The sequence below is a fragment of the Sciurus carolinensis genome, chromosome 11, assembly GCF_902686445.1.
Source record: "Sciurus carolinensis chromosome 11, mSciCar1.2, whole genome shotgun sequence".
Lineage (NCBI taxonomy): Eukaryota > Metazoa > Chordata > Mammalia > Rodentia > Sciuridae > Sciurus > Sciurus carolinensis.
This window is the reverse complement of record NC_062223.1, coordinates 79,484,188-79,508,968: the sequence shown is the minus strand read 5'-3', so window position 1 is coordinate 79,508,968 and position 24,781 is coordinate 79,484,188. Positions and strand designations below refer to the sequence as shown.

The 24,781-nt window shown below is 37.4% G+C and overlaps 1 protein-coding gene across 1 annotated transcript in view; it reads left to right on the top strand.

Moving 5' to 3' along the window:
• Positions 1–3,013: 3,013 nt before the first annotated feature.
• Positions 3,014–24,781, top strand: part of Gdpd4 (glycerophosphodiester phosphodiesterase domain containing 4) — a 106,274-nt gene continuing 84,506 nt past the window's right edge. Inside the window, exons 1-2 of the mRNA XM_047517999.1 lie at positions 3,014–3,298; positions 7,262–7,365. Of these exons, the coding sequence (XP_047373955.1) occupies positions 3,014–3,298; positions 7,262–7,365 (389 nt within the window). The remainder of the gene's footprint in view (positions 3,299–7,261; positions 7,366–24,781) is intronic.

Here is a 24,781-nt window from a genome sequence, read left to right as displayed (position 1 = left end):
ACTAATTTATAGAGGAAGAGAGACTGAAAGAAAGATAGGCTTTGCTTAGAGGAAGAGAAACTTTGCTTATCAGGAAGAGAGACTTTGCTTAGAGGAAGAGAAACTTTGCTTAGAGGAAGAGAAACTTTGCTTAGAGGAAGTTTTAGAGAAAGACAGGCTTGCTATGCTTATCAGAGATCTATTTCTTCTTAGAGGTGTGTCCTGCATCCTGTGAACTAAAGGGTGCAATCTAGAGGTGTGTTCTCAGTTTTCCACTCTACGATCTGCCTTCTGCCGTTGCCTACTGCTTCTTACTGCTAGCTGCTTCTCTTCTCTGCTAGCTGTTGCTTTTCTCTGCTAGCTGCTACTTTTCTCTGCTAGCTGCTGCTTCTCCTAGCTGCTTCTTCTTACTGCTGCTTCTGCTTACTGCTGCTTCGCTCTGCTAGCTGCTGCTGCTTACTGCTGCTAATTGCCTTCCGCCTACTGCCCGCTTATATTCCCTCCAGGAGGCTGAGGGCGGGGCCACACCAGTTGAGATCAGGTGAGGAGCCAGCTGCCCTATCATGGCAAAGGTTAAAGCAAGCAGGCGCAGGCAGGAGTACTAGGGAACATACCACCATGCCTGACTTAGGCCTAATTTCTCCCCGCTACTTAAGCAATATGCTTCTGAGTATGCTATCTAAGGTCTCATATATTACAAGGATATTTTGCCTCATTGGTAGAAACATCAATGATCCCCAGCCTTATCTGATCATTGTATATTGTTCCATCACCTCCTTTTGTGTAGTTCTTTTGCTAGCCTTGGGCAATTTCACATGCATGTACTGATTAGTATTACTGCCAGGATGCACCTTCATTCCCCAAACCCCACACTGATGTTTCATCCTGGAAATTCTGTGCAGGTTGTAAATTGGGCATTAATAATATTCACTTCCATTGTTTCCCCTCTTCATTTCCCTTCTCCGCTGCCTATTCTCTAATGCCTGAAAACTTGTTTCATGTTCTTTCCTGGTTTCAGTCACTGAAGATGGGACAGTAACTACAATCCTTGTTATTCAACAATGATCAAAGTGAAAGTTCAGACCATGTATGCTTAATTGCAATAATAGAGTGCCTTTCACAACAAGCAAAGTGAAACATGACAGTGTTCCAGAATAGAGATAATTGCCTGGCATCAGGTCCTTCATAATGATTGTTTACTTTTCTTTTTTTCTTTTTTAAACTTAATTCATACAATCTTTAAATTGCTTTGAGAACAGTTTTCTCTTATCATAATGGGGCAAGAAAATTTAGTATTTTTCCCTCAGTATCTATTCCTATCCCCCTTTTTTCCCAGTAAGAAAACCTCTGCTAGTGAAATGTCGTGTTCAATTTCTGTATATATTCTTTTTTTAATACATATTTTAATTGTAAGTGGAAACAATACTTTTTTTTTTTTTAATGTGCTGAGGATCGAACCCAGTGCTTCATGCGTTCTAGGTGAGCGCTCTACCACTGAGCCACAACCTAAGTCTTCTCTGTATATATTCTTAAAATAAGGCAAAATAAACTGCTCTGTTCCTTCTTTTTTTTTGCTAGCTGGAATTTGGGGTTATAGTTATAGCTTGAACAACCATTTTGGACCCTGACAAGGAAGCCTTGCAAGGTGGAAGGTGCCTGGGTTCTTAATGCCAATGTAAAGCCATATGCCATACATTTTATTCTTTCTGGGTTTTGTTGCTGTTGTTGGCAAAAGGAAAAATTAACTTGTCTTTTTTTTAGCTATTGCTGTTTTTGTTGTTGTTGTTTGTTTGTTGTACTGGGAATTAAGCCTAAGGGCACTTTACCACTGAGATATATCCTCAGCCCTTTATATTTTTTATTTTGAGACAGGATCATGCTGAATTGCCCAAACTGGTCTGGAACTTGAGATTCTCTTGCCTTTGTCTCTCAAGTTTCTGGGATTATAGGAACATACCACTGTACCCAACTAACTATTGCTGTTTTAAATGTTCCTTTGTTCATAATTGATGCTAACCCTATTATAGTGATACATGCATACTTGTGTTTATAGCAGCACAGTTTATAATAACCAACTATGAAACCAGCCTAGGTGTCCATCAACAGATGAATGGATAAAGAAAATATGGTATACACACACACACACACACACACACACACACGATGGAATTTCATTAAGTCATAAAGAATGAAATCATGTCACTTGCAGGAAAATGGATGGAACTTCAGACTAATATATTAAGTGAAATAAGCCAAATCAGAATATCAAGGGTCATATATTTTCTTTCATCTGTGGAAACTAGAGAGGAAAAAGGAAAAGAAAGTTGTGAGTGTGTTGGTGGTGGTGGGGATCTCAAGGGGAGATCAGTAGAATACAGGAAAGGAACCTGGAGGTAGCAAGAGGGGAGAGATAAGGAAGTGCAGGGGAGTGACATTGGCCAAATTATATTGTTATATTTGTGCATGTACAAATATGTAACAACAAATCCCACCATTATGTACAACTATAATGCACCAATTTTAAAAATGTGGAAAAAAATTAATTGAAGCCAACCCTAACTGATTCTACATGGAAGAAGTAAGAAAGGAAAGGGGCTGGTAGCTATGTGTCTCAATTACTTATTAAGGATTGTATTTTTTATTTACCTCTCCCAGGCCTACAACATCTCGAGCTATTTCAAGAGCATAGTACAGTTTTAAAATCTGATATTATTATCTAGTTTGATGCCTTTAGCATCCATTAGTGGATAGGATAAGAGTATGGTCTTCCTTTAGAGATGAGAAAACTAAACCTAGAATGGTACATTGCTGAAAAACAAAAGCAAAAAACCAACTCAATAAGTTGGTAGAAAAGATAGAATGGAGATTTTTTTCTTCTGTCCCAAATCTCAGATATTATCCTTGATTATAAGTGGGTTTTCTTATCCATATACTTTTGATAGAATTTTCTGTAGAATGATGAGGTAGTATACATAAACTGGAGCTTTATTAGGTTCTGACTGTTTTATTCGTCCTTTCAGTGAACGGGTGAATCATGCCTAAGAAATTGAACACAGTTAAGCCCACTAGAAGGAACACAAGAGGGAACACGAGAGAGAACTTGAGAGGGAACGTGAGAAGGAACACAAGAGGGAACGTGAGAAGGAACACAAGAGGGAACATAAGAAGGAACACGAGAAGACTGAAAGACAATAATCATTGGATTAAACGTATCTTCAATCACAAATGCTATGTCACCTTCCTTACTGGCTGCTACAGTTATGACTGGGAATACAGACAGTGGAAAAAAACTGAGCTTGGATCCTGTTGCTGCTCTCGGGTACAGAGAAATGGGAAGGAGCTGAAGCACACTTTCTCAAAAGTGGGAAACATAGGATACCCGCTGGGCCATAGATGGCTCTTTGGAGTCGTCAGAACTGGAGATGCTAAGGATCCAGTTCTTTCACGAAAGTACTATGCAAATTCTGGAGCCAAAGTTAAAGTCACTGAAACTTGTACTTGCTGTCTTCATTCTTTTTTTGGTTTGCGCTGCTAGAGAGTAAACCCAGGGTCTCCCACATGCTAGACAAACACTTTGACCTTGAGCTACATCCCCAGCCTCTCACTTTTATTCATTATTTGTCCTTTTTTCTATTCTCTTTTATACTATTCATTTATTCATTCATTGCTTTTACTTTTATTCATTCAGTTAAACTTGAAGAAAAAATGAGCTTTGGGTGAATTAAATGTTTTTAGCTAGAGATTATAGGAATGCCTGAATCTTTAATTCTCTTTTCTCTGTGAATTTCCTAGAGGAAGTATACTCATGAGAAAACAAAAACAAAAACAGCAAGTGGGAAACAAAGGTGCTCCTTTATTATTGGTTAAGTTAATGCTTGATTTTCCTTAATGAAGAACTCTGGTAAGGCTGAGTAATAGCCTGTGACCTGGCCTCTTAGAAGGCCTCTTTTTTCCCTCTCAGTCATATATTTGAACCCTTTGGTGGATTAAGTGATATAGGAGATTGAATGATGAGTGTATTGAAGTGAGAAGAGGGCCAAATCATGTACCTTCACTTGATTGTAAACATGGTTAAACTGGGGTCCAAGAATCTGACCAAGGGATCTCTAATTTGTTATGTCTGGCATGGGAAGTACAAATAAAGAGGTAGGAAAATTGGAGACTTCCCTGGAGTAGATTGGAAAGGCTTCTGTCCCATATATCTTTCATTTCCAGATATTTGGCTTCTACACTAATCACAGGGGATACCAAAAGTGCATACAGAGTTTTAGTATGGCAAGATAAGTGCTATAACTGTGTGTATATGCACTTAGGCATATTATCAAGGGAGTGACCAAAGATAATTTTTATTTAGAAGGCAAAAGTGATTAAGAATTGGAAATTATAGAAGAAACAGTATTAAAGGAGGAGTCAAAGGGCTTGGTGAGTTTGGAGATTGGTAGATTTATTTTAGGTGGAACAGAAATGTATGGAGAAGTGATGGGAAATGAAATTAGAGAGGGAGATGGATCAGATGTTGTGTGGTTTTAAGAATTTGACCTCTGCCATATAGTAAATAGAGTGCCTCCACAGGGCCTGGGGTATAGTTCAGTGGTAGAACATGTACCTAGCATGCCTGAGACCCTGAGTTTGATCCCCAGCACCAGAGGGGGGAAAACGCATCTTCAGGTTTTAACCTGACAATGTGTATGAGTTATATTTTAAAATGATTATTTGAACATGTGAAGGGTATATTAAAAAGGACAAAACTAACTCAGGAAGGCTCTTCACTTTCAAAGAAAAATAATAGCAGTATTTCAAGTAAGAGATGTTGGCAGCCTGGATTAGAGTAGTGATAATAAAGACGGAGATAATGGGTAGAGTCTACAAATACTTATTACTTAGAAGTGAGGTAGAAATTCATGTGAGAATTATAAAGGACATAGAAGAAAAAATAGGAAGGCTTCATGGAAAAGGTAACATTTGAGGCTGTATGGTATAATAGAAAAATCCCTAGACCAGAGTCTAGGAAGTATGTTATGGGTCCTAATTATGTCTGTCCTTGGGCTGGTTATCTCTGAGCCCCTCTCTTCAGCTAGGGAATTAGGTAACTGTCAAGATCCCTAGATGATTTTGAAGTCCCTTTTCTCTCAGAGGAACAAATATAGCATAATATAAGTTTAATAAGATATTGTGTCCTAGGGAAAGACTCTCCAGATTCGATTTATAACTTCACTATTGACCATCTCCAGATTAGAATTCCACCACTTTTGGAACTTGGGCAAGTTAATTAACATCTTGGTGCTTCTGAGTTCTCAATAGAATAATGGACATAAGAACAATAGGATCTACCACTAGAGTTTGTTTTGAGGTGGAAGAAATACTTCCAGTTGTGTTTGACACACAGCACTCAGTAAATGCTTAGAGTTACTGGTTTGTGGATGTGACATATAGAAATGACGACAAAAGTCCAGAGATACAGAAGCATAGTGGTGTGTTTAGGGAAAAAAATGACTTTCTAGTGTTGAATTTAGGGATGTATAAGGGGGTAAATAAGAAGAGGATTGGAAAGTATTTTGATGATGTTATGAAGACTTTTTATATCCCCCTGAATACTTGAACTTTATCCTATCAGCAGTGCTGAGCCTTTGAAAAGTTTTGAGCCAAATTGGACACGTTGAAAATTAAAAAATGGAAATAGATTTATTTAACAAAAAGTTTATTTAACACTTTATAATAATTGAGATAGCGAAGGACCCTGGACCTCCTGCAGCTTAAATTTCAGTGGAATAAGTTAGATAATAATAAATGAAGAAAAATGCTTTAAGATAGTAGCAAGAATTTTGAAGATACTACAGTAGGAAAATGTGTTACAAACTGGACTGGAAAGTAGCTGAGTCAACCTTTTATACATCTGGGAGCAAAAGTATTCCAGGCAGAGGAACTATTAAATACAAGTTCCTGAGGTAGGAACAAATTTGGTTGCGCTAGAAATAGCATCTAGATGGAATCAGCACGTGGAATGGAAGTAGGTGGGAGATGGGTAAGAGCTCATCAGGTAAGACCTTGTGGGCCATGTAGGGCAGTTTAGGTGATATCTTTTCTCGGCTCCCATATGAAGGATTGAACTGAGGGCATCACATGTGCAAGGCAAGTACTCTACCACTGAACTACATCCTTGACTCTTTTTACTTTTCCCAGGCTGGGGAAAAGTAAACCAACCCCCAAGTAGCTGGGATTGCAGGTGTGGGTTACCATGCCCACACCTGATATTCTAATACAGTAGGAAACTCTGGGAGAGTTTTGAGCTGGAGAGTAATATTAATTTTAACAAGTTTTTAAAAGTTCACCCAAGATCCATTTAGAAAATGTTTAAGACCTGAGTCAATTTCTGTGTTGTCCATCCTCCTAAATTCAGGGTGGTAGTTTGACACCCATAAGGTCTCTCTTCAACTTTTTCGAATGCCTTTTCTGTTATCCGTTTTGCTTTATTTTTTATTCTTACTCCCTCAGATTTTAGAAAAACCAGGGATTATTCTGTTTTCAACATGCTAAACAGTTTAAAAATGTGGAATTTCTTATTTATTTGATCTGAGGTATTTAAGATCATATCTCAGCAATCTCAGGAAGGATTTGACAGTCTGTGGTGACTGGTTTGTAATATGATTTTCAGTGTTGGGGGGTTGCTTGCCTTCAAGACTTAGTTTGGATCCTTCCTCCATAAAGATATCCTCAGTTCTGGCTTTGAGCTCACACAGATCTAGTCCTGCTCCTGTCTCTTAGCTATTTGACCATAACCAGTTATTTTACTTCTCTGAGCTTTCCTCTGTAAAATACCTAATTCATATGACTGTTAGGAGAAATAAATTAAATGAAAATAGCTTGTAAAGTCCTAATACTACTCAAAAAAATACTTATTCCCTAACTCTGATTCTTCATTGCTATCCCAAGTGGGTATTCAATGATGAATAATGAATGAATCATCAAACAAATATTTGGTGAGAGCCAACTACATTCAAGAATATTGGCAATACTGAGATATGTTAGAGAAGTTCCTTTTCTTGAAAGAAGTAGTTTAACATCAGAAATAAAAAATAAGCATGTAACTATAAAGTTCAGTGTAATAAATGTTATAAGTAAGTATATGTAACATTAGGTGGAGGTAAAATCAAGAGAGTGGTTACTCCAACCTGGGGTGGGTAATACATGACCCTCAACTATACTGACCTTTGTCAAAATTATATAGAAGTCACTGAGGTAACATTGATAAATACAGCTAAGTCAGAATTCTTTCTTTTTCCAGAGAGAGCAATACTTTCACATGTTCCTGGTAATTTCATTTTTCTTGTCTGTGATTTTGCTGTTCGTGTGGGTAGAAACCTCCAATGAATACTTTAACTTTGACTGGTGAGTTTCACTTTTTGTACTTTTACTTGTGTAAGAGCTCTTTGGTCTGATAGCTGCCTGGATTCTACCTTAGGTTGAAAGCATTTGGCATAGTAGGGAAGGTAGACAAAATTAGACTTTCCACAGCTTGTGGGTAAGAGACCTGACTTTGGGACAGGAGTAGGATGCTTATTAGCACTCTAACCTATTTCCCTTCCATCCCAGTCTTACACTGAAGACCAGAGCTGGCTCACTGGAAAGCTTTCTCTGTGCTTCCAGTGTCCCCAGTCCTTCTTAGGTAATGATTCTCTTTCATCTTGTTCCTCATTCTCTTCGTTTGGGTTATTGAGCTAAAACTATTTTGTCTTCTTGATTTCTGCCCCTGAGCCCTGCCTTCTCTACTTCTCCGACAGTCTCTGCCTCCCTCTGTCCTTAGGGACCTGCTGGAATTCTGAACACAGGGACAAGTGTCCCTTCTCATCCCCCTTTCATGGCTAAACTCCTACCCTGGAGTGCTCCCAGACCAATTTTTCTAGCCTGATGCCTTCTAACATTGCTGCAAACATTATCCATTATAAGATATTTGGGGGAGGAGGGTGTATTTGGGTATGAGGTTATTTTCCCTTTTATAGAAGTAAAATGTAGTTTGTTATTTTAAATGTTAAAAATGCAGACGATTAGAGAATATCTGTTCAGCCAAATTGTTGAATGACAGTCATTTGGCATATATTTTCTGGCCTTTTTTCTGTGTTTATTTTTATATTCTTAGGTTCATACTGTTAATATAACTTTGCTTTCATTTTTACTTAAAATAGTCATAAACATTTAAATAAATTATTAGAACTTCTAATACACATCACTTAAAGTGGTTTCAGAATATTTTATGATAAGAAGATGCTAATATACTTACTTAGCTATCTATTATTAGACATTATAAATGTTTCCAGTGTTCTTGTCTTGGTAAAATAATAATGCAGAAAAATCTTCATATTCTGACTAATGTTCTTAGATTAGATTCCCACAAGTGGCATTATTGAATCGAAGACAGTAAACACTTAAAATTCATTATGCCCATTGCCAAAGTATTTACTCAAAAGGTTGTAGCATTTTCAACTTAAAACAGAGGTATGGGAGACGCCCCTCCCCCCGCTGGAGCGGTAAACACGGACAACTGGGATCATCGTAGAGGAGGCGGTTCAGCACAGCGCTTGGACTCGAGCAAACACTGGGGCTCCGGGCGACTGCCTGAAGAGGAGCTGCGTGGCGAGCTGTTTAGACCCAGAACGACCGCTTCTGAACACCGGGGGGTTGCCCAGAGGAAGAGGAGAAGCCCGGCGGGTCGCTTGGTCTAGGAGTGACTGCATCAGAGCCACAGGCGGTTGCCAGAGGAGGAGCTGCGTGGTGAGCTGTTTGAACTCAGAGCGAGCACTCCTGAACACTGGGGGACTGCCCAGAGGAAGAGGAGGAGCGCGGCGGGTTGCTTGACCTAGGAGTGACTGCATTAGAGCCACAGGCAGTTGCCAGAGGAGGAGCTGCGTGGCGAGCTGTTTGAACTCAGAACAACTGCTCCAGAACACTGGTGGCCTGCCTGGAGGAGGAAAGCGGTGGGACACTTGGTCTAGGAGTGACTGCATCAGAGCCACAGGTGGTTGCCAGAGGAGGAGGCGAGTGGTGAGTTGATTGGACTAAAAGTGACCGCTCCTGAACACCGGTGGCCTGCCTGGAGGAGGAGCGTGGTGAGTCACTTGGTCTCGGAGCCACCGCTCCTGAACACCCGGGGGGCTACCCCAAGGAGGAGGAGGAGGAACAGGGCGGGTCACTTGGACTTGGAGTGACTGCCTAGGGCTACGGGTGGTTGGCGGGAGGAGGAGACCCGAAGTGAGTTGCTTGGACTCCTAGTGACTGCGTCGGAAACCGGGCGGCTGTCCGGAGGAGGAGGTGTGTGGCGGGTCTCTGGGTCTCAGAGCTATTGTACGGGGCTCCAGGTGGTGGCTCAGAGGAGGGGCTGCATAGCCAGGCGATTGGTGCAGAGCAGGGTCCCAGGAGCTAGGTGGCTTCTTGCTGGAAGAGCCGCACAGAGACACGCCTAGGGGCGGAGCGAAGTTTCCAGGGCTGCGGGCAGATTCTCTGGGAGAGGCAGCCTAAGGAGACTCGCCTGCGAAGGGTGAGGCTCCCAGGCCCAGGACGTAGGTCCCGGCCCCTGGGATCGTTGCAGAGGAAGACAGCCCAGCCCAGGCGGTAGTTGTAGATTGAGGGGAACCTCTAGGAGGGCAACTGACCAGCGAGACGTCCCCATCGAGTGAGTCTTCCCTGCCGGGTGAGGTTTTCCCACAGGGACGGTAAAACCAGAGACACAGGCACAAACAGGCCTTGCCTCAGCCCACAGTCTAGTTCCCCATTGGATGACCATTGGTCAACAAGTGGAGGCACCTCTGCCCACTAGCAGGGAATAAACACCACCTGAGGGTCACCACCCCTAGAGAGGCAGCTTCTTCGTGGAGCTCTGCATTATCAACCTCCTCCAAGACTTCAGGCTACTGAAGGATAAGAGGGGATATACTAGCAATCTTCAGGGACATTATAAGTCGATAGAGGAAATCTGCAATATCTTAATGACCCACTGATTCCTGAATATGAGAAAACAAGGGAAGAAAATGCCCCAAACAAATCTAGATGTTACATCAATAAAATCCAACGACACCATGGCAGAAGAAATGACAGAAAGGGAGTTCAGAATGTACATAATTAAAATGATTAGGGAAGCAAACGATGAGATGAAAGAGCAAATGCAGGCATTGAACGATCGCACCAATCGACAGTTAACAGAGCAAATTCAGGAAGCAAAAGATCATTTCAATAAAGAGTTAGAGATATTGAAAAAAAACCAAACAGAAATCCTTGAAATGAAGGAAACAATAAACCAAATTAAGAACTCCATAGAAAGCATAACCAATAGGATAGAACAGCTGGAAGACAGAACTTCAAATATTGAAGACAAAATATTTAACCTCGAAAACAAAGTTGAACAAACAGAGAAGATGGTGAGAAATCATGAACAGAATCTCCAAGAACTATGGGATATCATGAAAAGGCCAAATTTGAGAATTATTGGGATTGAGGAAGGCTTAGAGAAACAAACCAAAGGAATGAACAATCTATTTGAAGAAATAATATCAGAAAATTTCCCAAATCTGAAGAATGAAATGGAAAATCAAGTCCAAGAGGCTTATAGGACTCCAAATACACAAAATTACAACAGACCCACACCAAGGCACATTATAATGAAAATACCTAACATACAAAATAAAGACAGAATTTTAAAGGCTGTGAGAGAAAAGAACCAAATTACATTCAGGGGGAAGCCAATACGGATATCAGCAGATTTTTCAATCCAGACCCTAAAAGCTAGAAGGGCCTGGAACAACATTTTTCAAGCTCTGAAAGAAAATGGATGCCAACCAAGAATCTTATACCCAGCAAAACTTACCTTCAAATTTGACGATGAAATAAAATCATTCCATGATAAACAAAAGCTAAAAGAATTTACAAAAAGAAAGCCAGCATTACAGAACATTCTCAGCAAAATATTTCACGAGGAAGAGATAAAAAACAAAGAAGCAAATCAGCAAAGGGAGGAATTATCCTAAAGGAACTGTCAACTTAAAGGAGGAACCAAGATGTGTCAAAAATTTTAAATATGAACCAAATGACCGGGAATACAAATCATATCTCAATAATAACCCTGAATGTTAATGGCCTGAATTCATCAATCAAAAGACATAGACTGGCAGATTGGATTAAAAAGAAAAATCCAACAATATGTTGCCTGCAAGAGACTCACCTCATAGAAAGAGATACCCATAGACTAAAGGTGAAAGGATGGGGAAAAACATACCATGCACATGGACTCAGCAAAAAAGCTGGAGTGTCCATCCTCATTTCAGATAATGTGGACTTCAAGCCAATGTTAGTCAGAAGGGATAAAGAAGGACATTTCATACTGCTTAAGGGAAGCATAAATCAGCAAGATATAACAATCATAAACATCTATGCCCCAAACAGTGGCTCATCCATGTATGTTAAACAAATCCTTCTCAATTTTAGAAACCAAATAGACCATAACACAATAATACTAGGTGATTTTAACATGCCTCTTTCACCACTGGACAGATCTTCCAAACAAAAATTGAACAAAGAAACCATAGATCTCAATAACATAATCAATAATTTAGACTTAACAGACATTTATCGAATATACCATCCAACCAAGAGCAAATACACTTTCTTCTCAGCAGCACATGGATCCTTCTCTAAAATAGACCATATATTATGCCACAAAGCTAATGTCAGCAAATACAAGAAGATAGAGACACTACCTTGTATTCTATCAGATCATAATGGATTGAAGTTAGAAATAAATGAAAGAGTAAAAAACAGAAACTACTCCAACACCTGGAGATTAAACAATATGCTACTATATAATGAATGGATAACAGAAGATATTAGGAAGGAAATTAAAAAATTCTTAGAGGTAAATGAGAACAAAGAAACATCATATCAAAATCTCTGGGACACTATGAAAGCAGTACTTAGAGGAAGATTTATTTCATGGAGCGTATTTAATAAAAGAAGTAAAACTCAAAAAATAAATGACTTAACACTACAGCTCAAAGCCCTAGAAAAAGAAGAACAGACCAACACCAAAAGTAGTAGAAGACAGGAAATAGTTAAACTCAGAGCTGAAATCAACGAAATTGAAACGAAAGAAACAATACAAAAAATTGACAAAATAAATAGTTGGTTCTTCGAAAAAATAAACAAAATTGATAAACCTTTAGCCACACTAACAAAGAGAAGACGAGAGAAAACCCAAATCACTAAAATTCGGAATGAACAAGGAAATATCACAACAGACACGACTGAAATACAAAACATAATTAGAAGCTATTTTGAAAATCTATACTCCAACAAAATAGAAAATTTCGAAGACATCAACAGGTTTCTAGAGACATATGAATTGCCTAAACTGAACGAGGAGGACATACACAATTTAAATAGACCAATTTCAAGTAATGAAATAGAAGAAGTCATCAAAAGCCTTCCAACAAAGAAAAGTCCAGGACCAGATGGGTTCTCAGCCGAGTTCTACAAAACTTTTAAAGAAGAGCTCATTCCAATACTTCTCAAAGTATTCCAGAAAATAGAAGAGGAGGGAACCCTCCCAAACTCATTCTATGAAGCCAATATTACCCTGATTCCTAAACCAGACAGAGACACATCAAGGAAAGAAAATTTCAGACCAATATCCTTAATGAACATCGACGCAAAAATTCTCAACAAAATTTTAGCAAATCGCATACAAAAACATATTAAAAAGATAGTGCACCATGATCAAGTGGGTTTCATCCCAGGGATGCAAGGTTGGTTCAACATCAGGAAATCAATAAATGTCATTCACCATATCAATAGACTTAAAGTCAAGAATCACATGATTATTTCGATAGATGCAGAAAAAGCATTTGATAAAATACAGCACCCTTTCATGCTCAAAACACTAGAAAAAATTGGGATAGTGGGAACATTCCTTAACATTGTAAAGGCCATCTACGCTAAGCCCATGGCTAATGTCATTCTAAATGGCGAAAAACTGAAAGCATTCCCTCTAATAACTGGAACAAGGCAGGGATGCCCTCTTTTCACCACTTCTATTCAATATCGTCCTTGAAACTCTAGCCAGAGCAATTAGACAGACCAAAGAAATTAAAGGGATACGAATAGGAAAAGAAGAACTCAAACTATCCCTATTTGCTGATGATATGATTGTATACTTAGAGGAACCAGGAAATTCCACCAGAAAACTTTTAGATCTCATAAGTGAATTCAGTAAAGTAGCGGGATATAAGATCAATGCACATAAATCTAAGGCATTTTTATACATAAGCAATGAATCTTCTGAAAGAGAAATTAGGAAAACTACCCCATTCACAATAGCTTCAAAAATAATAAAATATTTGGGAATCAATCTCACAAAAGAGGTGAAAGACCTCTACAATGAGAACTACAGAACACTAAAGAAAGAAATTCAAGAAAACCTTAGAAGATGGAAAGATCTCCCATGTTCTTGGATAGGAAGAATTAATATTGTCAAAATGGCTATACTACCAAAAGTGCTATACAGATTCAATGCAATTCCAATTAAAATCCCAATGATGTACCTTACAGAAATAGAGCAAGAACTTATGAAATTCATCTGGAAGAATAAAAAACCCAGAATAGCTAAAGCAATCCTTGGCAGAAAGAGTGAAGCAGGGGGTATCGCAATACCAGATCTTCAACTCTACTACAAAGCAATAGTAACAAAAACGGCATGGTATTGGTACCAAAATAGAAAGGTGGATCAATGGTACAGAATAGAGGACACAGACACAAACCCAAATAAATACAATTTTCTCATACTAGACAAAGGGGCCAAAAATATGCAATGGAGAAAAGATAGCCTCTTCAACAAATGGTGCTGGGAGAATTGGAAATCCATATGCAACAGAATGAAACTAAACCCATATCTCTCACCATGCACGAAACTAAACTCAAAATGGATTAAGGATCTCGGAATCAGACCAGAGACCTTGCATCTTATAGAAGAAAAAGTAGGTCCAGAGCTTCAACATGTCGGCTTAGGACCAGACTTCCTCAACAGGACTCCCATAGCACAAGAAATAAAAGCAAGAATTAATAACTGGGATAGATTCAAACTTAAAAGCTTTCTCTCAGCAAAGGAAACTATCAGCAATGCGAAGAAAGAGCCTACAGAGTGGGAGAAAATCTTTGTCAATCATACTTCAGATAGAGCACTAAACTCCAGAATCTATAAAGAATTCAAAAAACTCTACACCAAGAATGTAAATAATCCAATTGACAAATAGGCTAAAGAAATGAATAGACACTTCACAGAAGAAGATATACAAGCAATCAACAAACATATGGAAAAATGTTCAACATCTCTAGTAATAAGAGAAATGCAAATCAAAACCACCCTAAGATTCCATCTCACCCCAATTAGAATGGCGATTATCAAGAATACAAGCAACAACAAGTGTTGGCAAGGATGTGGGGAGAAAGGTACACTCTTACATTGCTGGTGGGGCTGCAAATTAGTGCAGCCACTCTGGAAAGCAGTGTGGAGACTCCTTAAAAAACTTGGAATGGAACCACCATTTGACCCAGCTATCCCACTCCTTGGCCTATACTCAAAGGACTTAAAATCAGCATACTACAGAGATACAGCCACATCAATGTTCATAGCTGCTCAGTTCACAATAGCCAGATTGTGGAACCAACCTAGATGTCCTTCAATTGATGAATGGATAAAGAAAATGTGGTATATATATACAATGGAATATTACTCAGCCATAAAGAATGATAAAATTATGGCATTTGCAGGCAAATGGATGAAACTGGAGAATATCATGCAAAGTGAGATAAGCCAATCTCAAAAAACCAAAGGAAGAATGATATCGCTAATAAGTGGATGATGACACATAATGGGGGGTGGGAAGGGTTAGTGTTGGGGTTGGAGTTGGGTTTAGGGAGGGGGGCAGGAATGGAGGAAGGAAGGACTGTATAGATGGAGGGGAGGGGTGGGAGGGGTGGGGGGGAAGGGAAAAAATGGCAGAATGAATCAAACAACATTACCCTATGTAAATTTATGATTACACAAATGGTATGCCTTTACGCCATGTACAGAGAAACAAGATGTATCCCATTTGTTTACAATAAAAAAAAAGAGGTATGTGACAGTTTCTGTTTTCATCTTCCAGTGACAGCTTTAAATAATCAAATTTTAATTGCCTTTTATTAATTTTCTTGATGGATTTATTTCTATTTTGCTTTAATTTGAATCATTGAGTTTCAAAAACTATTTTATTTAACATCTTTCTTTTGTTTGTTTTTTGTTTTTGTTTTTGTTTTTGCAGTATTGAGGATCGAACCAAAGACTTCAGGCTTGCTAGGCAAACACTCTACCATTGAGCTATATCCCTAACCCTTTTAAAACATTTTGACTTATTGAATAATTCTGAAACAGTGTCTCACTAAGTTGCCCAGGCTGGGCTGGAATTTATGATCCTCCTGCTTCAGCCTCCCAAGTAGCCTAGATTGCAGATGTGTGCCACCTTACCCAACAATACATTTTCTTTTTAGATTTTTCTTCCTTTGCCCATTTATGCTTTGGGGGGACTTCAGTAACTTTGTTTTTATCAGTTTATATACGGTCTCCACTTATGGAGTAGTTCTGAATTGTTCCCCAGCACTTATTTTTCAATTTTTCTTTGTATTTAAAAAATATTGGGCCCTGAGATCCATACATCCATAAATGACAGTTTGTACAAAATTAATATCCAAATTTTTCTGATTCTCTTCCTGTCTTTTGAGTGGAATCAAGGTCCTAAGACTTTGCACAGCAAAAATAGCATGATGATAGTGAGGGGAACCACTAGTCATCAATCTGTGCTGGTTACTTTTGGTCACTGTTATTTCTGTTACACAATTCTCTAGTCAAGAACTAGTCCATAGACAAGTTTTAGAATTGCTATTCCAGGTGTGGTACAAAATTGTTTCTTACAACAGGCTTTTGTATTGACCACAAACACAACCTAGGAAACCCTCACCCAAGACTGAGATGCTCATTGGTCAACTTCTGTAATTTTCCTTGCAATCATTCCCACATGTGATCTTCTACCTCCAGGATGCAAGGTAAAAGTTGAGGACAAGTTAAATACTAATAAAGTCCTCAGTCTTAGTGCAGTTATTTATTTCTTCATATTTTTATAGGAGGCATATTCTTATTTTCTTCATATATTTTTATTTTGAAAATAGTTATTTTATATGATATTAATTTATCTCTAATAACTTTGCATAGTTATTTTTCTATGTTGTTGCTTTTTAACCTTTTTATTTTCTATGTTTTAGAATTTTCTCTTATAAATAGTATATGGTCGAGTTTCTCAAGTCCAGTTTGGTAATATTTGTCTTTTATGTCCCACATAAAACAAATCTCTGTAATAATATTTGAGCTTATAATCATAATCAGGATTCCTGTCAGTTCTGTATTGTTTCTTTCCTCTTTTTTTGTGTTATTTGTACTAAATAATTTCTTATTTTATTTTTTCCCTTTTAAGTTGGAAGGTATACCCACATTTTCTACCCTATCCACTCCTGTAGTCCTTTTTTGTACTTACCTTAAAAATTATGACATATAGTTTTGACTTATTTAAGTCTAATATTACCAGTGTTTTAGCCTTTTAAAAAAATATTTCTTTAGTTGTAAGTAGACACAATATCTTTTTTAATGTATTTATTTTTATGTGGTTCTGAGGATCAAACCCAGTGCCTCACACTTGCAAAGCAAGTGTTCTACCACTGAACTACAGTCCCAGCCTAGTGTTTTAGCCTTTTTATGGATAGAACAAAGATCTTGAAACACCTTAACCTCATTTACCTCCTTCTGAGTTATGAGCCATTATCATCATGTATTTTAATCCTACCTATATTTTCAGCCATATGATGTATTTACTTACATCAATTTATATATTTACCTTTTTTATTGCTCTTTATTTCATTGTGCATCTCTGATCTTTTTTTTTTGTCTTTTTCTTTTTCTTTTTTTTTGTTACTGGGGATTGAACTCAGGGGCACTTGACCACTGAGCCACATCGCCAGCCCTATTTTGTATTTTATTTAGAGACAGGGTCTCACTGAGTTGCTCAGCACCTCGTTTTTGCTGAGACTGGCTTTGAACTTGAGGTCTTCCTGTCTCAGCCTCCTGAGCTGTTGAAATTACAGGTGTACGCCATTGTACCCAGCTCTGATCTTTTGTGTACATTTTTTTTTCATATGTGGAAAATACCTCTAGAATTTCCTTTAAAAATAATCTTCTGGGGATAGTTTCTCAGTTCTGTTTTTGTGAAGATAGCTTTATTTCATCATTGCCCTTGAAATATGTCTTAGATGGGTATAGAATTCTTTGTCTTCACTCCCTCTCTCACTCCCTCTCTTCCTTCCTCCTTCCCTTTTGCAATGCTGGTGATTAAACTGAGGGTCTCATGCATGCTAGGTTAGCACTCTGCCACTGAAGTATCAGTATAGCTCATGGGTATAGAATATAATTTGGCAGTTTTTGTGTTTTAGTACTTTGAATTTCTTATTTTGTTATCTTCTTGCTTTAATTATTTCTCTTGAGAGGTCCCTGATCAGTCTATTTTTGATCTTTTGAAGGTAATCTGTTTTCTTATTTGCTCACTATTAAGAATTTTCCTTTTAATTGATTTTTGGCAGTTATACTATGATGTGCATGAGTGTATTTTTCTTTCTTTTTAAAAACTTTTTTTAGTTGTAGATGGATACAATATCTTTATTTTATTTATTTATTTTTATGTGGTGCTGAGGATCCATCCCAGTGCCTTACTTGTGCTACCCAAGTGTTCAACCACTGAGTTACAAACCCAGCCCATGATTGTGGTTTTCTTTTATTCTGCTTGAAATTCTTAGAGCTTCCTAAACCTATGGTTTGATGTCTGTGGTGAATTTCTCTTGTCAACGTAGCTAAACTGGACCTTCATTTATCTTTCCTGTATAGTTTCAGTTTCAAGAGAAATTGGCACGAGATTTCAAAAGCACCAGTAAGGCAGCAGCAGTTTTATGTGCTTGAAGATTGAAGAAGCATTATGGTAGCACATGCACATTATTTCCCACATCAGAAATTGGTGTGGGAAAACATTTGGATTTGAAACTTCCCCACTTTCCTCCATGTCTTTTCTTTAACCTGAATCTTGGACCAAGTTTTCATCCAACTTCATGGCAGAGAGTGCTGGATTCTGTAAGTTGTTCATTCCATTGAGTCTAGAGGTGGTTAAGAGTCATAGGGTTGAATTTGTCCTTATGGGTTCCAGTTCATCTGTGGAGATTCAGTTTTTCTTTGTTTTTCCCACTTCACATCCAGCTTTTCTTCTGGAGTACCAACCTGACTAACATATAGTGACTTAGGCCCAACATCAAATGTAGGGATGACCTCTTTCATACAGATTTCTCTGTAAGTTCTCATAATTGTGCTAAGTCTAATCCTTATAATCTCTTATTCTGTATCATTCATAGTGGCTCTGTTTCTCTGATCAAACTCTTAAAGATACAGAAATTATTATTCATGCCAGTTCTAGAAGAATAGAACATTAAGAATAGGTTCTCTAAATTGATTCTGAAATATCTAGAATTGATTCTCTGATGTGATTAAATTTAAAATTTTAAGAGCCCTGTTTCCAGTGGTAAAGTGGACAGTGGTTATCCATGCAGTAGTATGTATGTATGTATGTATTTACTTATTTATTTATTTTTGGCACCGGTGTTGCATCTAGGGGTTTCTTACCACTGAGCATATCTCCAGCCCTTTTCATATTGAGTCAGGGTCCTGCTAAATAGCCGGGGCTGACCTTGAACTTGCAATCCACCTTCCTCAGCCTCCTGAGTGGCTGGGATTACAGGCATACACCAGTACACTCTTTACTGTTTATTTAAGTTGTCAGGTACAGACAACCTGTAACCAAGTAGATGGGGAAGGTTTGGTTGACAAAGCAGTTGCTTCCATTGAACATTTTAGTGACAATAAGGAGTATAATGAACTATTTTCAATAGTAAAGGGATGACACTGAGAAGTGTTGCCATCAAGCCAAGCTCTTTGAATTCACTAGGAATGATGGATTTCCAAGGTTGGGGAACAAGTTGTGGCACTTAATTGCCAAAGATAATGTGAATATGGTTACTATAACGGGCAGCAGAACTGGCACAATGATAAGAATGACCTGACCTGAGAAGATATATGATATTGACTAGTTGATTGAAGTGTCCCTAAAACTGAAATAGATGAGTAGCCTTCTAAAATCTTACCTAAGTTTTATTTTTTTCATATTTCTTATTGATGCATTATAATTATACATAATGGTGGGATTCATTGTTATAAATTTGTACATGCACATAATACAACAATATAATTGGAGCAGTATTCCCCAGTATTTTCTCTTTCCCTTGTTTCCTCCTTCCCCCTGGTCTCTGTCCTCTACTGTATTGATCTTCCTTTGATTTTCATGATACCCTCCATCCTCTGCAACTTCTTTTCCTTTTTCTTCTCTGGATTTCACATGTGAGATAAAACATGACCCTTGACTTTTTGAGTTTGACTCATTTCACTTGTTTTCAAGTTCCAGCTATTTTCCGGCAAATGACATAATTTCATTCTTCTTTATGACTAAATAAAACTCCATTGTGTTTATATATCACATTTTCTTTATCCATTCATCAATTGACAGACACCTAGGCTAGTTCCATAGTTTGGTTATTATGAATTATGCTGTTATAAACATCATTGCACATGTTTACCACTATAGTATGCTGAATTTAATTCTTTAGGACAAATACTAAGGAGGTGGGTAGCTGAGTTAAATGGTGTTTCCATACAAGTCTTTTGAGGAATCTCCCTACAGATTTCCTGAGTGGTTGTACTCATTTACGGTCCCAACAAGTGTAAAAGGATTCCTTTTTCTTCACATCCCCTCCAGCATTTATTATTGTTTGTATTCTTTAGGGCTGCCTTTCTAACTGGAGTAAGATGAAATCTTAGTGTTTTGATTTGCATTTCCCTAATTGATAAAGATGTTGGACATTTTTTCATATACTTTTTGACCATTTTTAGTTCTTATTTTGAGAAGTATTTATTTTAGTTCATTTGCCCATTTATTAATTAAATTGGTTTTTTGATGTTAAGTTTTTTGAGTTCTTTATGTAGTTGGGATATTTATGCTCTGTTGGAAGAGTAGCTAGCAAAGATTTTCTCCCATTCTGTAGATTCTCTCTTCATATTTTTTAAAAATATTTTTTAGTTGTGGATGGACACAATACCTTTATTTTATTTATTTATTTTTATGTGGAGCTGAGGATTGAACCCAGTGCCTCACACATGTTAGGGGAGCACTCTACCACTGAGCCACAATCCCAGCCCTCTCTTCATATTCTTAATTGTTTCCTTTGCTGTGCAGAAGCTTTTAAATTTGATGCCATCCCATTTATTAATTCTTGGTACTATTTCCTGAACTTTAGGAGTCCTATTGAGAAAGTTGTTGAGAAAGTTGTTGCCCACACTTATATGTTGGCATGTTGACCCTTTGTTTTCTTCTAGGAGTTGCATAGTTTCTGGTCTAATTCCTAGATTTTTGATCCATTTTGAGTTGATTTCTGTGCAGAGTGAGAGATAAGGATCTAGTCTCATTCATCTACATGTGGATACCTAGTTTTCTCAGAACCATTTGTTAAAAAGGCTATCTTTTCTCCAGTTTATGATTTTAGCACTTTTGTCAAGGATCATGACTGTTTCTGTGTGGGTTTGTTTCTGTGTTCTCTCTTCTGTTCCATTGGTCCATGTGTCTGTTCTGTTCTTATGTCAGTACCATGCAGTTTTTGTTACTATAACCCTGTAGTAAGACGCCTACAGCATTGCTTTTTTTTTAAGCAAGACTCTTTTTTTTTTTTTTAACCTTTATTTTATTTATTTTTATGTAGTGCTAAGGATCAAACGCAGTGCCTCACATGTGTTAGGCAAGTGCTCTACCACTGAGCTACAACCCCAGCCCTCCAGCATTGCTGTTTTGGCTTCAAATTGTTTTGGTTATTCTGGGTCTTTTATTCTTCCAAATGAAGTTTAGGACTGCTTTTTCTAGTTCTGTGAAGAATGGCATTAATATTTTGTTGGGGTTGCACTAACTCTGTTTACTTTTTTTGGTAATATGGTCATTTTAACAATATTAATTCTGCCTGTCCATGAACATGGAAAGTCTTTCCTTTTTTTTTTTTTTTTTTTTTTGTGGTACTGGGGATTGAACCCAGAGTCTTGTGCATGCAAGGCAAGCACTCTACCAACTAAGCTACATCCCCAGCCCCTCTTTCCATCTTCTTGTGTCTTCTTCAGTTTCTTTCTCTGGTGTTCCATAAGTTTCATTGTAGAGGTCTTTTACTTCCTTGGTTATATTTATTCCTAGGTATTTATTTTTGAGTCTATTGTGAATGGGATTGTTTTTCTGATTTCTCTCAGCAGATTCATTAATGGTGTATGGAAAAACTATTGATTTTTGTATATTGTGTTTGTATTCTCCTACTTTGTTGAACTTATTTATTAGCTTTAGCCGTCTTCTGGTGAAACTTTTTGGATATTATAGATATAGGATCATATCATCTGGAAACACTGGTAATTTGACTTCTTCCTTTCCTATTTTTTATCCCTTTTATTTACTTCCCTTCCCTAATTGTTCAGGCTAGAATTTCTAGTAATGTATTGAATAGGGGTGCTGAGGATGGACATCCTTGTCTTATTCCAGATTTTAGAGGAAATACTTTAATTTTTTTTCCTTATGGACTCTGATGCTGGCTATGGGATTGTCATATATAGTCTTTATGATGATGAGGTAAGTTCCTTTTATTCCTAGTTTCTTCAGTGGTTTTTATCATGAATGGGTACTGAATTTTGTTGGTTTTTCTGCAGCACTGAGATGATCATGTGATTTTTGTCCTTAATTCTTTTTCTTAATTTTTTGTGAATTATATTTATTGATTTGTGTACGTTGAACCAAGATTGCATCCCTGGTATGAAACCAATTTGATCATGGTGTACAATCTTCTTAATGTGGTTCTGTATGTGGATTGCTAGTATTTTATTAAGAATTTTTGTGTCTTGTACTCATCAGGGATGTTTGTCTGTAGTTTTCTGTCCTTGATATATCTTTATCTGGCTTTGGTATGGGGGTGATATTGGCTTAGAATAAATTTGAGAGTTCCCTCCCTTTGTTTCATGGAATAATCTGAGGAATAGTAGGATTCGTTTTTCTTTAAAGATCTGATAGAACTCAGCTTAGAATCCATGTGTGTTTCCTTTTATTGGAAGGTTTTTTATTACTGGCTCTATCACATTGCTAATTATTGGTCTGTTTAAGTTTTATATGTCCTCTTGATTCAATTTTGGCAGATCATATGTGTCTAGAAATGTAGCAATTTCTTCTAGGTTTTCTAATTTATTGTAGTATGAGTTTTCAAAATAGTCCCTAGTGATCCTCTGGATTTCTGTGATGTCTGTGTGATTTCTCCTTTTTTTAATCTCTAATTTTATTAATTTGGGTCTTTTCTCTTTTGGTTAGTTTGGCTAATGGTTTGTCAATTTTATTTATTTTTTCAAAGAACCTACTCTTTTTTCATTGATCCTTTGCATTTTTTTATTCTCTATTTCATTAATTTCAGTTCTCATCTTAATTATTTCCTTCTTTCTATTGGCATTGATTTATTCTTGGTTTTCACATATTTGAAATTAATTTGTTCTAGGTTTTCAAGGACCTTGAGATGCATCATTATTTCGTTTATTTGATTTCTTCTATTACTTGTTCATTATTCAAAAGAGTATTGTTCAGTGTTCATGCATTTATATGTTTTCTGTGGGGGTTTTTTTGATGTTGATTTTTAATTTCATTCCATTATGATCAGATAAGATGCAAGGAATTAGATAACTTTTTTTGTTATTTGCTAAGAATTGCTTTGTAGCCTAAAATATGGTCTATTTTGGAGAAGGATCCATGAGCAGCTGGGAAGAAAATGAATTTGGCTGTCATTGAATGAAATATTCTATAGATGTCTGTTAAGTCCATTTATTTATATTATATTTTAGGTCTGTAGTCTTTACTGAGTTTATGCGTGGATGACCTCTCTATTGGTGAGAGAGGTGTGTTGAAACCATCCAATGTTATTGTGTTATAGTCTATCTGAATCTTTAAACTGAATGGTATGTGTTTTATATAATTAGGCACACCAGCATTTGGGGCATAAATATTTGCTGTCACAATATCTTCTTCTTTTTTAAAAATATTTTTTTATTTGTCAATGGACCTTTATTTTATTTATTTATTTATATGTAGTCCTGAGAATCAAACCCAGGGCTTCACACATGCTAGGCAAGTGTTCTACCACTAAACTATGACCCCAGGCCCACAATATATTCTTTTTTTTTTTTTTCTTTTTTCTTTTTATTTTATTTTATTTTATTTTTTACGTTTACATAGGGTAATGATGTTTATTTTATTTTTCCCCTCCCCCCCACCCCTCCCACCCCTCTTTTCCCTCTACACAGTCCTTCTTTCCTTCATTCTTACCGCTCTCCTTAGCCTAACTCTAAACCTAACCCTAAACCTAATGCTAGCCCCTCCCACCCCCCATTATATGTCCTCATCCGCTTATCAGCGAGATCATTCGTCCTTTAGTTTTTTGAGATTGGCTTATCTCACTTAGCATGATATTCTCCAATTTCGACCATTTGCCTACAAATGCCATAATTTTATCATTCTTCATTGCGGAGTAATATTCCATTGTATAAATATGCCACAGTTTCTTTATCCATTCATCAACTGAAGGGCATCTAGGTTGGTTCCACAATCTGGCTATGGTGAATTGAGCAGCAATGAACATTGATGTGGCTGTATCTCTGTAGTATGCTGATTTTAAGTCCTTTGGGTATAGGCCAAGGAGTGGGATGGCTGGGTCAAATGGTGTTTCCATTCCAAGCTTTCTGAGGAATCTCCACACTGCTTTCCAGAGTGGCTGCACTAATTTGCAACCCCACCAGCAATGTATGAGTGTTCCTTTTTCACCACATCCTCGCCAACACCTATTGTTGCTTGTGTTCTTGATAATCGCCATTCTAATTGGGGTGAGATGAAATCTTAGGGTAGTTTTGATTTGCATTTCCCTTATTACTAGGGATGTTGAACATTTTTTCATATATCTGTTGATTACTTGTACATCTTCTTCTGTGAAGTGTCTGTTCATTTCCTTAGCCCATTTGTTGATTGGATTATTTGTATTCTTCGTGTAGAGTTTTTTGAGTTCTTTATAGATTCTGGAAATTAGCACTCTATCTGAGGTATGGTTGGCAAAGATATTCTCCCACTCTGTAGGCTCTCTCTTCACATTTCTGATAGTTTCCTTTGCTGAGAGAAAGCTTTTTAGTTTGAATCTATCCCAGTTGTTGATTCTTGCTTTTATTTCTTGTGCTATGGGAGTCCTGTTAAGGAAGTCTGATCCTAAGCCAACAAGTTGAAGATTTGTACCTACTTTTTCTTCTATAAGATGCAGGGTCTCTGGTCTGATTCCGAGGTCCTTGATCCATTTTGAGTTGAGTTTTGTGTAGGGTGAGAGATAGGGGTTTAATTTCATTCTATTGCATATGGTTTTCCAGTTTTCCCAGCACCATTTGTTGAAGAGGCTATCTTTTCTCCATTGCATATTTTTGGCCCCTTTGTCTAGTATGAGAAAATTATATTTACTTGGGTTTGTGTCTGTGTCCTCTATTCTGTACCATTGATCC